Raw genomic sequence first — 13,838 nt, forward strand, 5'->3', positions numbered from 1 at the left:
AAGCAAACAAAACTAACAAAACGGGGGTTTGTGTGTGTGTGTCCCTTGCCCTTGCCCGCTCAATTACGGAGCTCAATTTGTAGGCAAAAGGCGCGGCTGTGTTTCTGCCGTTCGTGAAGGCATATCGTACACGGCGCGATGTGCTAGAGGTTAAATGATTGTTTAGCTGAGTTGAGGAAGAAACAGCAAAAGGAGCTTTGATTGGAGGCCAATTTGGTTCATGTTTTAAATATAATAATTAGAAAATATTCGGAAACGACTACAGACATTCCATTCTTCCGCATCGCAAGAAGTTTTTTCGAGCTTGGAAGGGAAAGAGTATCATGCTTGCGTTCTACTCAACAGGATCGCAATAAAATGTCAAGACTTTGAAGAAAACACGTAACCGTACAGCTCTCCCGTGGTGGAATGTACTCAGATAAAGATTTTGATCCCATCTACCAGGAATGTGGAACAGACCACGGGCTTGGAACTTGCATGACTGGAGCCATCGAAATCCCTCCAACCGGGAGCTTTATGGTGAAATGGATTATTAGTCCAATAGTAGCATAATTTTCCACATTCCCAGTTTTAACCGCTTAGATAACGACCACCAAGAGCTAATTTTGGTGTGTTTTATTAAAAAAAACCATACTCATACTTGTCGTCGGCCCTCTGTGAAACTATTTACAAAGAGGTTTTTATTACTGTTTCCGAGTTCAAGCTCAAGCTGCTTCAAGATTGCATCACCTTGGCGAACGAATTACGCCGGAGAGAACTTTGGAAAGGGAGGGAGCATAGGAACGGGGACCAAGGGATTCGGTTGCTAACGACACACAAAGTTTGTGATGGAAACTAATGATCGCGAAAGAAATACATGTAACTATGCATCGGATCTGTACAGTACAATGAGCCGGTGTGTGCGATACGTTCTACTATCTAATGTGTTCCTGTTCGTGCAGGATTGGTTAGAAAGGATTCTGGCATTCGGGTCTCATCTGGCGTAGTCAGGATAGTGGGAACCAAAGATACGTCAGTAAGCAACGTATGAGAGAGAGAGAGGTGGCTGTCGGCGTACTGTCCGTACGGTGTCCATTGGGAGAGGGTAATAATTTTGAGTATTGTATCGTTTCAGTGTCAAAATAAAAATAGGAAATAAAAAGAAAACAAAACATAAAACACAGAAAACCCAAAACTCCATCACAAAGTCTTTGCAAAGGTCGAGAGACGATCGAGTACGATTGCTGCTCGTTTGAAGTTTGCAGGGTAAGGAAGTTGTATTAGTTTGCATCACGAGCAACTATACACAACGATTTACAACGGCGTATATACATCCACAAGTCACAACTGCACACCTGAGAGCGGGAAAAGAAGCGGCTACAGTAGTAGAGAAACACGGGAAAGGACAGAGAACACGGGATGGCGGGAGGAAGGGAATAACGGAGAGCGTGTGAGAAAGGCAAATTAATACAGCAGCGGAACACAGAAATAGCGCGGTTTGTTGTTCCCCGCACTCGGGGGCGGACGGGGAACTGGTGTGCAGTGCAGTATAGTGAGGTTCGTTGTTACCAAAAAGAAATGAAAGTAAACCACAGAAAGGATAAGAAATGATATCAGCAGTACAAGAAGCCACGACACATAGTTTTGAGTAATTTGGAGCAAACTTTAATAGATGCGTTTGCTGTACTGTTCTGCAAGACACGCATACGAATGGAAATATCATGCTTGTACCAAAGCTTTGCAAACTCTTTGGGTACGCTGTTTCTTAAGTAATGTCAGCACTTAAACATATGCTTTAATTCTTTTAAATAAGATATTTCACATTTGTGCGGTGTCTTGCTCTACGCTTAGGTTAAATATATCGACGCAACTAGCTACTTTCCACATCCAGATAGTATATTACGAATACAGCCAACCAGAATTGCGAACGAAAACTCATAAAACAACAAATAAGGAACGTAAGGAAACTCATAACTTTGTTAGCAAGTAACTGGTAAAACGGGAAACCAAAGAAGAAAACCAAAAGAAGAACAAAATAATACAGAATACTCGAACACACACGCATATCGAAAATATCGGAATCGGAATACAGATTCGACATCAACCGAAAACGAAAAAACCACATACAAAACGAAAGAGATAAAGTAAATCTGTGTCATACCAGGTGTTGGGGGTGTGCTACCTCGTGATGGTTCCGCACCTGGTACTCCAGATGCTCCTAAATTACCGCTAGATGATGATCCCTTACTTGTATATAGCTTGGATGAGCGGGCCGCCGATGCCTGGAAGTTCGCGAGAAAGTGTTGTTAAGGGTAAGGTATTGGGGAAGCAGCAGACGAATGGAGGAAACCTTTGGGGTCTCATATCTCCACGCTCAGTACGCACCTGCATTCGTATGTGTTCTAGCTTAACGGGACTGGGAATGAATCCCACTTCACAGCCTTCTTTAACCAGTCGCCCAATCCACCAATTATTGTCGTATTTCTCCTACAATGCATCAAACATTGCGTAAAGAATGGGACGGTGACTACAACGGAGAGCTCTCTCGCTCTATTTGAAACTTACCTTGATATGAAGAAAATCTCCCACCTCGAACGATACTGCACTGCCGTGCACCGGCGAGTCGTCATCCAAACTGCCATCGTACGAAACATTCGTCCTCACAGCAAATGCAACAGGTTTACTCTGTGGAGTATGCGAGTGAACAGGAATTGGACAGGAGACAGGGTTAGAAGGAGGAGCGATGTTCCCCGTTCCCTTCGATGACTCCACCTGCTCCAGCTGGATGGTTAACGGAACGTCATACACTTACCCTTGCTTTTTCCAACTGACCCAGCGCCTGACGTTCCTTCTCTCGCCGAAGCGATTCCTTTTCCTCGTCTAGCGACAGATCGGACGATGGTTGAGAATAGTTGGAATCCGCTGAACCCTGTTGTAGGAAAAGGAAAGGAGAGAGAGAAAGAGTAGAGCCCATCAATCGATTGTTACTACGGCAAGTGACCACGCGGGTCCTCCATCCACTTGATGGTAACTAATCGCACAAAAACAAAAAAAAACGAAAATCGTAACGCAACTGCACACGGAGCAAATACTGGCCATCGGACTATGCGCTACGGATAAATAGCGAGTGGCCACAGCCTAGAGCGGTTAAGTGCTATATCTACAGCCCAGGGACCTAGTGATACCTTCCACCGGATGGGTTGTCCCACTCGAGTACGAAAATCCGCTCGATACACACACTTGCGCGAAGGTGCAGGCCGCGTCAAGTTTGCTGGTAAGGAACGAATGTAGCCTTCCTTTTGTAGCCACTTGTCCCTGGGATTTAGCTTCCCCTTGATTCACATTCACCTTCTATCTTCCAAAAGAGTGCACAGGAAACCACCCGGGACTGCAACCGGGTAAGACAACCCGAGGAGAGAGAGAAAGAGAGAGAGAAAGAGTGCCACGAAGCGGGCTTGGAGTTTGTTTGTTATGAGGACTATTTTTAGCCACAAAATGGCGACAAACGACGAGACTGAGCGCTGCGAACGGGGAAGCAAAGATCAAATCGCAGCCCTTCCTTTTTTATTCCTGGAAATGGAAAACGTCCGGAACAGTGGGGAGAGGAGAGGGGGAGTAAAGGGGGATGGAAGAGTACGATTATGATATTTGCCTTATTTGCGTCGATATACGACGTTGGGGGTAGAGTGACGTCGGTGAGTTCAGTGGGGGAGATGAGACAGTAACGAAGAAATTGGCACTTTGGTGCGCGTGGCAAGTTTCTTGCTGGTTGCTGATGGAGCAAGTGTGTTGTGCGTGCGATGTCGTTGTTTTTTTCTTTCTTTCTTTGGAAGCAAGCGATAGATAACGACGTAATACTGATACGTAGTTGTGGTAGGGTTGATGGTTTTAAAACGCATAAAAAGAGAGCTTTTCAATCATCAAGTTCGCAGAAAAATACCAATAATATCAACACATTTTTTAACACTAAGATATCTTTTTAAGTAGTTTAGGTGCTAATTGTACATCTTGGATCGTCAAATTGACTTCTGAAGTGTTGTTCCTACTATAACACACACTTCTACGACCAATCATATGGTCTAATAGCAGTACGCAATGGATCATAAACGTTCCTAAAGACATCCAACGGAATTGATATACGTTAGGACTGCAGGATATGACTGATATCAATGATTTTCGTGTACAATAAGTCAAATTTGAGCATGTAATGAAAAAATTGTCATCATGCTAAGATCAGCGATGGACTGTAGCTGAAGAGCATGTTAAAAATTACTTACAGGAACGATCATCGTTTTATGTCACAAGAAGTTTATATGATCACGGAGGATCTCTCTTAAAAACAGGTGTCACTTTTCAGCACTATAGTCATGTAAATATAGACCATGCCGTGTTGTTTCCATTCGAAAGAACACATTCTGAATACCTTTACAATGTCTCAAGATCGCCAAACGGTGTGAATGTCTTGAGGTTTGCGATGATTAAGGTTTTGATTATTTATCCTTCACTCTTGCCAACGTGCACCTGCAAAGTGATATATTTCTGGCTTATTAAATACAACTCACAGTGCGGCATGTTTACCACGCCGAAATCAAATGCAATATTGGCTCCAAAAATATCCGTGGTGAATAAATCATTTCCCTTCCAAGCGACATTCCTCCGCCGAAAATGTGTCCAGGTTGTTTGGACTATGGACTGTGGACACAAAGAGCGATTTCTCCACACCACCACTGTCCCGGTGTAACAGTGCACGTAGAAGAGACACAAATGCAGCTGTTGCACACTCATCGTCTCGCGGGCATGCCTGCTTTCACGGGCGCAGCAGGGAAAATCCTCCGGAAAGCCGCCGACCGACTCACCTTTGCCTGTGAGTGAATATTTGTGGCAATTTTACGTGCTGCAGCTGCAGCTTGTAGAGAGCAGCGTCCCCGTAAGGGTTGGGATTGGGGCAAGGAGGTTTATTTGCATCCGTGTTACCCTGTCCTGTCCCACTGTCCCACCAAAACCAGCTCGCCGCAAAGGGGGTTCATAAATTTTAGAATATATTAAACGATGACAAAATTTATTGCAACATTTTACTGCAGAAATTTATTTACCCCTCTCGAGACCCCGTCCCATCACCCGTACACGACAACCTGCTCCCTCGCCGGAAGCAGGAGGGGAAGGATAATTTCGCTGAACATATTATATGTAGCGTACTTTCCGTTCCGTTGTTCCGGGAAACATGCGACCGACCGTAAGGGCAGAGAATGGACAACGAAGGAAAAAAAGAGTTCCCGTCCTGTACTACTTCTACCGTCGAGGGCACACTGCAGGTGCACAAGGGCACAGTGGTGCAATCAGGCGCATTGCAATTGGCCTCTCGTGCTCCCGACTTTCTGGCTTGGGTTAGAACTACAACAACAACAACAAAAACACCGACAACAACAGCGCACTGTAACAGCGGAGAAACTCCCCAAGGGATTGCGCTTTAGCGCCACCGTCCGGAAGTTGATACCCCACACTGCACCACCATACCTTCCAAAAGGGAAGGTTATTAGCGAAGCAGAAGAGGGAGAGGATTGGATGGGGCAAAATAAACACACATGCACCCAGAGTAAGCCCTTACACGGTGTAGTGCCGTGGCAGGCAGAAAGTGAAGCCTACAGTGGGGCTTTCTTCCCAAACGGAAGAAACATCATAACGGACCCCGTTTCGGAGCCACTTGCATTGTTGTCCAGAGAGAGAAAGAGAGAGAGAGGAAGGGAAGAGGGCTGTGTGTGTGTTAGTTCGTGATAAAAACACGACAGCTTACAGGTATGCTGGTTTTGATTCCTGCCATGTTCTCGTTCTTTATCGGCTTCTTAGAGAAAGGAGACAGCCAACGGCCGTCCTCCATCGAATGCGAAGAAGCGGGAAAAGAAACCCATCTTGTGATGGTGATATTTTTGGGTTCCAAAATCGCTGCACAATCTAGTTGTGTGTGTGTGTGCATGTTTGTAAGGCAACTTGGCCCATAATTGGATTTCCTGTGTCTCCTTCTCGAGCTCGAAGCACCCGCTGGCATGCAAGGAACACAGCTTTTCCGTCCTGTTTTAACACACAGCACACACCAGCAATCGGGAATGCACTTTCTTCTGGCATAGTTATGGCTCCTGCATGGGCCTCCAATGGGCTGAACCATTTATTTGGTTGGCTTAATTTTGATTCCACGAACGTGACAGAACCGGATCTTTTGTGTCAAAAAGAAAAGCGGCCCAGAAAAAGATTATCATATCCCCGCATTCGATTGGAGTGCCCGCTCGCCGGGGGAAAGATATGATACGCCGTGTGTGGCAGTTCTATTTCGAGGCCTAATTATCCATCCGAGGGCGAATTTGAAGCGAACGAATGCAAATCGAATAAGAGGAAACACTGTCACACTGTGCTCCAATGCTACCGCCGTCTCGTCGAATGAAGTTGTCGGACAGCCGGGCGGGTCAGCTGACATGCTCGAAAATAGGACACTGGTGCCAGCAGTGTTTGCCTGTCCCGTCCGGCCACTTGAGTGTGGCAGAATTGGAAAATGGTTGGTAATTAAAGGTTTGGCTCCACGAGGCAAGAAGATCCGTGCGGCTGTCAGTGGAAGTGGAATCGAACGCGCCACTGACAGGCAGAGACGGGTGAGTTTTGGAACGCGATCGAAAATAACTAAACCGAACGATTGCCGTTACCGAGCGTGTGTGTTGGACCATTTCCATAAACAGTGTTTGTGTGTGTGTTTGACAACGAGTTGACTTGCTGTCAATGTGTCAATGTAGGTTTGTACGCGGTGTACTGTCGCCGGAAAGGATGGTGTGCTGTTTGATGGCGATTACGCTTGGGTTTTGGAGCTGATTCATACAAATTGCCTTAAAATAACCACGCCACGGCACACGAGGATCATGTTGAAAACGTGAAAACTTATTTTAGAACCTACGTAGGTAGCTGCTCGTATCGATAATATTGTTTGCGGTTATTTATACTGTGGAAAGCTATTTTCTAATGCATCAAACATAAATAGGCTAAATTAGTTCGCTCGTGTCAGCCACGTACTTGCTTTTTAACCAATATTTGTTCGTAGAGTATGTAGATGTGAAAGGAAAACTCTCCGACCACCACAACCAGCACATCCCGTGTCAATTAAGAGCAAAGTTATAATTTAAATCAACTCCGTTGCGTTCAACTCCACTCCATGAAGACACACGCGGCCACCTCGGTCCACGATGCCAGGCCCGGAAGTGTGGCCGTCCATCCGGTGACGGCAAACTAACCTGCGTAAAGAGCTTGTTGTAGCCGGCGCTCTGAAACGACGTGTAGCCCAGCCCGAGTCCGATGCCGCGCGACTCCCGATGCCCCCCGGACACGGAAGGGGCATCCGATGAGGCTCGCTGAACCATGGGCCGCTCAGGCCGCCAATCTTCTTCTAGACCGGATATTTTCGGTGCTATTCCGGTAGCGGGCGCGGGTACTAGCGTGCTGCTCCAATCTGACCGCTGCTGACCGTTGGTCTGTGTTGTCCGGTGCGGTTTGTTCGGTGTTGGAGCGTTAAAGCAGGCTTGGCTTTGCTTTTACTTCAACTACAGCATCCACACGGAGCACACGGAAACATATGAGTGTATTAGTGTGTAAGATTGTGTGTGTTTGTGTACTTTCTTCACTTCTATATCCAGCTAAATGATCTCCACACTCCCTATCACTTGTCACTTAATATCAGCACTAATCACACTGTGAACTGATAAAGCACACTTCAGCTCCCCAAAAATGCTACCACCTCACACAGGCAACGCAGATGAGACGAGTGACCGGACACAGACACATTAGGCTGGTTTCACGTTGGCCCAAAACCTTGACACCATTGTAAACACCGTCACCTACTGCTGAATACGAAAGCAAAAACGAGCAAACAGGAAAGCATTAAGCACTGTGTGGATCACTTATTAAGGGAGCTAACTTTGAAACGTTTTGTTTTGCACATCCACGGAAAGCTTCAGCATTTGCTGATGGAAATGGGACTGACACAAAACAATCCAGCAAGGCCTTGCCACTTCCTGCCAGTGGTGCGCTTGCAGCTGTTCTGTTTTCGCCGCTGTCAGCCGCCGTTACTCAGCCGCGAAATGCGAACTGGGAAAGACGCGTTTTTTGGTGGTCATGAATTCATTTCCCGCTGTTCCCGGAGCAGGCCACCGTGCTGAGTGGTAACTGTTTTTCTTTCCCCATACACAAGTCATGAGTTCACTGGCAATGCCGGGAGAGTGAATTTCACCAAGGAAGTTTGGTCACGAGTTCACGAGTGGAGCGAGGGAGCGTGAGAGCCGACAGCAACCAAAACACCAAATGACACATTAAACCTGCCATTACGGGGCGGTGATGATGAGTGCGGGCAGGGTTTTGTGTATGAGTGTGTGTGTGTGTGACTGTATTCCGCATTCCACACACACACACGTACACACGTGCACACGAGTCAGTTGACTTTGAAGAAGCGCTTAGAGGAAACAGGTGAAGACGAGGTGAGAGACTGTCTCTCCCATCGCTCATACAACACAGGGTCACTGTGGGGAAAATGTTTTAGTTTAAAAGGCCCATTTTCTGACCATTTTAACAAAACAATCATTAAAATTGTACTTCAGACACAAATAAACACAGCAATAAACAACAAACACGCTGTTCTATTAAGCTAGACAGTGCCAGTAACGAACCAGCTGGTATAGCAGCTAACCATGCGATCGTGAGTTCCTGTTTCTCTCACCCATCAAGAGCACCAACAGCAGCAGCAGCAGCAGTTCATTCTCACCCGTTCACGGGTTACGAAAGATGAAAAGAATACTCATTATATCCGATGTGCCGATTCTCTCGGGTCGCACAACAAACTCTCAGCCTCACAGGCTCAGTTTTCACCACTCGTTTCAAATCTTTTCTCTCTCCGTCGCTCTTTCCATCTCTTTCTCGCACAGTGCACAAAAACACTCACACTGCCTAACGATCGCGTCCTCATGTGCCTCTGACTCTGACGCGAAGCAGCACCACCAGCAGCTCGCAGTCAATTTTTCATCGGTTTTTATAAACAATCTGACTATTTTTGGAACTTTTTCGGTCACCCCAGACGGAGCGCGACTACGCACTCGGTCGGAAAAGATTGATTTCGGTTACGGTTTCGAACAAAAGGTGGCCCTGATGGCTTTGACCTCATTATATGCTTGCGTGCTGCTCGTTGGTGCATTTTCACATGAGGGCATGTTTTAAAACAGAGGCTCATGTGCAAATAATACTTTAATTTCTTATTTATGTATTTCCAAACAATTCTCAATTATCCTGTTTTCTGGTAAATATTTCCCACAGCCTCTCCCTCGGTCTCTCTAGTCCAAGCTGCTAGCATCTTTCCGATAATCCTGCTAGCCGAGGAAGGAAATCATTTTTCTTCTACACACACACACACACACACACACACACACACACGGCGCTGTTTGCACGCATACAGAAACACAGCACATGTACACAGCTGGCTGGCGCTGAAGCACGAAGACAAACACACTTCCGTGCAAAAGGGAACACTGCGCTACAGGGTTGCTGCTGGGTTGCAAAATTCACTGCTCAGTTTCCTCGTGATTGAATTTTGATTTCCGCCTCGCTGGGGAAAGTTGTTTCACAATTCGGTTTCGGCTTTCGTATAATTGCTTTTAGAGCTAATTTTCATCTGTGAGAACAGCACCACCGATCAAGCTGTTATTTATTTATCCTCCACAAAACGACACACGTCTGCTGGAGCGGAGTCGTTGTTTTTCATTTATTTTCTTCCGCAGCACCACACACACACACATACATACACACACACACATGAAAACGGAACACACAGGCGATAGAAGCGAACCACGTCACAGCGAGGACAGGCGCGTCGTCAGCCCCCCCCCCCGCCCCCCCCTCGTGTCGGTTGGAAAAGGCCCAGGAAAATTTCACACACCCTTTCGCCGCCCGCGACGGTTTCACGGTGTTGCCAATCTGCTGCTATCTGGAAAGTGTATTATTCCACCATTTTCATTCTTTCGAGTGGGTTTACACTCCCTCCCTCCTTCCCTTTCCCACTCTACAAATCACAAGTCCACTGCAGCACCGAAAAATCCGCACCGACCAAAAACCGACCACGTCAACGCGCTCGTAAGGAATCTTTGCTCCCTCGCTCTCTCCTGTCCCCTCGCCTGCCTGCACGGGCTGCACGAGGGAATTACACACACACACGCGGGGCCTTTTTGGAGTTTTGGGAACACATCAGGCAGGCAAGCACGATTAATATCCTTTCCACATTCCAGCACAATCTAGTAATCCATGTGTAAAGGGGAAACGGAGTGCAAGAATTTTCACCACAAACATGGAAAAACTTTCACGGGACTTGCACGGGATCTGCCTTGCCCTGTGAACGCACTTTTTCCTTCGCTGCCACTGGTTCGGTTGCGAGTTGCGAGCTTTATTTTTTCACATGCTCCACTCCTCACAAACGAGCGCTCCGAGGGTAGTACTACGGCTGACTGGCTGTGGACGGGCTCGCTCTCGGCTGCGTGTCTCTCCCGTGCTCACGGGGCTGCGGGGGTTCTCCCACAGCATTTGTGCAACCACTTCGATGTGCGAGCTGGCAGCGGAAAAAGGCTGTCAGTTTGTGCTGGCAGTTCGGTTGTGGGAGAGCAGCTCGAGAGAGAGAGAGAGAGCGAGAGACGCTGTGTGATAATGCAAATGTACCGTGATTGAGGGACAAGTGTTTTGGTGGGTACCAGCGTGAACCCGTGTTTACTGCTGCCTCCGTATCGCGTATCGCGCAAACGGCCATGGAGACGCCTGGTGCGGTGTAGCGTGGATGACAGAAGCAAGCACCAACAAAAAAAAAACCCTTATGCTCGTGCTTGTTTTGCTCTCGTCCACTCGTTCGCTCTGATTGTTTTCCCGATCGTTCGGGTTCAGGATGGGTCGAGGGTTAGGTGGAAGGATGGGGCATTGGGAAATGAACGGTAATAAATGAGTGCTCAGTGTGTACGTCGGGCCTGACAGCAGCTCGAGCGTGAAACCGAAGGTGCTGGCTGGCGAGGTTATTTATTTTATTTTCGATCTGACTGCTTTTGACAATCGACCGGTACAGGGTGTCACAAGTCCTGTTTTGGCTGAAGATCTTGGGAAGAATATTTTGTCTAAGATGAATATGCATAACCGTTAACTATTTAAATGTTTATCCTACAGGAATTAGAAATAAACACAAAAAATAAAAATATTTATTTTTCAGATTGTGCTGCATAACATACTGCTAAAATTCAAAAAAACGTCTTGATTGTTAACAAAACTAAGCTCTATGATTCAAATATAATTTAGTAATAGGTAGATCAAATGGAAAAACAATGCTTATCCTTTTTTTAAGCATTAAAACTTAAAGATAACCATACTTCCTTTAAGAACAAATTTTCAAGCCGGCTTTCCTGCTTCGGCAAATCCACACACAAACTACCCTGTGCGTTGACGCAGGCAAGCATTGCTGAGAACGCATGCGCGTATCGATCCACAGATACGGCTACGGAAAAGTGTAAAACACGTAGCAAAACTATCGTCGTAGAGGCATGGAAAGGCAGGGCTTGGGACAGGGATAGAGGGAATTGGAAATACAGAGAGAGAGAGAGAGGGAGAGAAGGAAACGACAGGGGACGAGTGTGTTTGAGTGGAAATGAAGAAGCTGCAAGCCGGAGCAGCGTGCCAGCGCTCTCTGTTGGAGCACCGAGTCCAAGTCCAAATTTTCTTTGGAGCTTTCTGCACGATGAACATTACTGGCGAGCGAGTTCACGAATGAATGCAAAATTTCCAGAGCCGAGAGAGTGAGAGAATAAACAGCTCTCGTTTTCTCTCTCTCTCCCTCTGTACGATAACGGATGATAGAGATTTGTTTTGCTGTGTTCGTTAAGCGTTGCCCCTGTCCTTCTCCGCGATGGGGCGCTTCTTCGTGTTTGTCCGTCGCCCTTTTCTTTCCGGTTTCGTGTTTCGTGTCTTCTCCTCTTCTCCCCAAACTATGCTTCCAGATGGGATTGGGCTTTGAAGTGCGAACCCGTTTCCCGCACGATCGAAATGGAGAAGATGGTGGAAGCAGCAGCAGCAGGAAGGGCAGGGGTAGGGCCTACAATTAACGATAAAAACGTGACACTACAAGTCGTGCTGCACTGAACCACTTCACCACGGTACGGCCCCGGAAGAGGTGTCGCCTTTGAAGGCATTACACATGTTTACTGTGGGAAAGCGGGACGGCGGGACAAGCAAGTAAGTGAGCAAGGAGCAAGGGCACATCCACACATCCACACAGGGTTGCGTCATTAAGAACTCACTCGTAGTGGCACCGGCAGTGAGGGAGGTGTAGAGCAAACCAAAACATTTAATTAACACTCACGGGGTGTTTCACTCCCTTCATCGCAGAAATGGTGACAGTTTTGAGGTGGAAAATTAAATAGATTTATCAAAATTTGCATGACAAGTGTAGCATTTCGTAAGAACGCCAATACCATAACGATTCGGCTGCTCGCACTCTTCCGCTCTTAACAGTCCCTGTGTCCCCGTGTGCCTTGACCGAAATCGTTTTATTGACGACACGGTTGTTGGGATGGGGAAAAGGGGAGCAAACTGTCTTTCGGTGGGCATCATTAGGGCAAGCTGTTGTGGTCGAGGTCGGTTTCATCGATGTCTGTGTACCGCTGGCGGAGTTTGTCGTCCGGCCCCCCGGCTTGGGCGTCATTTTCCAGCACTACGACGCGGTAAATTCGAAGGCGACCGTACCGCTTACTGTGGAGCCCATGCCCATAAATATGCTGCCGATATCATTTACAAATTATTTTTATGATTTCATTTTATCGATATTTGATGCGCTCGCCGTACCGCCATTCCGACGCAACTCCCCCCTTTTGAACGCTTCGCCGTAAAGCCGGCGGGAAGGTCGAAGCCACCGATTACCAGTGAATACGTTGTCTGTTGTGGTTTCTTTTTGTACCACCACCACCAGCCATTTTCGGTGGCTTTTCCTACACCCTTCACCCCACGATGTCCAATGTATGGGATGGGTTCTTTAGCCTCTTGGCTTTGGTGGCTCTTCCGTTTACTGCAATGCCGATATTGTGAACCTCGTTCGAATGCGCTCCCCTTCGCCCCGTTTCCTTCTCTTCGACCTCGGACAATGGATTTGTGGCGAGTAAGGAAGGAGGGTTTCTTTTTACACCACTGGCCGAAGCCACCACCAAGGCCTGTTTCAGTATTCACAGCGAGCCCACATGCACACAACAAAGGGGAATTTGGCGAATGGGGCTCTCGATTGTGCTGTGTGTGTGTGTGCGTGCGGCTTGCAGCCTGTCTTACGGGGCCCTGGTCGCCGGGCACTGGTCTAAGACGTCCGAGGGATAAGAAATTCCCTCCGGTCCACTCCCGGGGCCCGAACGGCTGTAAACGAGCAGAGGATTTTGGCGAGCCCGTTACGAAAATACAGATAATGAGCAAGCGGCATGGAGAGAGAGAGTAGAGAGAGATTTCGGCTTTCGGTGCGGTGCGTCTTTGGCAAAAGTATTTGATGGTTGCGTAAATGGGCTAGTGAAATGGGGCCTCATCGTGTGTAAGCTCCCTTTCGTTTCGGGGCTCGTTAGCATGCGTGCGTTTCTGCGTACGTTTCGAATGCAATTCAACCTAATTTTAACTGCCCGGCAACACTCAAACGCTACATTAGCGATGCGTCGTTAGTTTGAATGATAAACATTTACCGCAACTGTCGAGGGGATTGCAAAGAAGCTAGAATGGAAGGGTACTGCATGGATTAAAACAGTGTAAAATAAAAGCAGTTTAATGTTTAGGAAACGTTGAAACAATTT

General features: G+C 47.2%; 1 protein-coding gene across 18 annotated transcripts in view; it reads right to left on the reverse strand.

Moving 5' to 3' along the window:
• The window catches only part of LOC120905143 (voltage-dependent L-type calcium channel subunit beta-2), a 106,208-nt gene that overhangs the window by 12,071 nt on the left and 80,299 nt on the right, over nt 1-13,838 (reverse strand). For 10 of the 18 annotated variants that reach the window (XR_005739879.1, XR_005739878.1, XR_005739880.1 and 7 more), the window contains 4 exons: nt 2,792-2,908; nt 2,545-2,664; nt 2,365-2,466; nt 2,141-2,261 (listed from right to left, as the gene is read on the reverse strand). Coding sequence is in view for 15 of the 18 variants with exons in the window: in XM_040315950.1 (XP_040171884.1) it covers nt 2,141-2,261; nt 2,365-2,466; nt 2,545-2,664; nt 2,792-2,908 (460 nt within the window). In the remaining 3 variants the exon portion in view is untranslated. Of the gene's footprint in view, nt 1-2,140; nt 2,262-2,364; nt 2,467-2,544; nt 2,665-2,791; nt 2,909-7,247; nt 7,854-7,993; nt 8,149-10,329; nt 10,502-13,838 lie in introns of those variants that run through there. The other 8 variants (XM_040315945.1, XM_040315946.1, XM_040315948.1 and 5 more) reach the window with 8 other exon arrangements.

The sequence above is a fragment of the Anopheles arabiensis genome, chromosome 3 (assembly GCF_016920715.1).
Source record: "Anopheles arabiensis isolate DONGOLA chromosome 3, AaraD3, whole genome shotgun sequence".
Lineage (NCBI taxonomy): Eukaryota > Metazoa > Arthropoda > Insecta > Diptera > Culicidae > Anopheles > Anopheles arabiensis.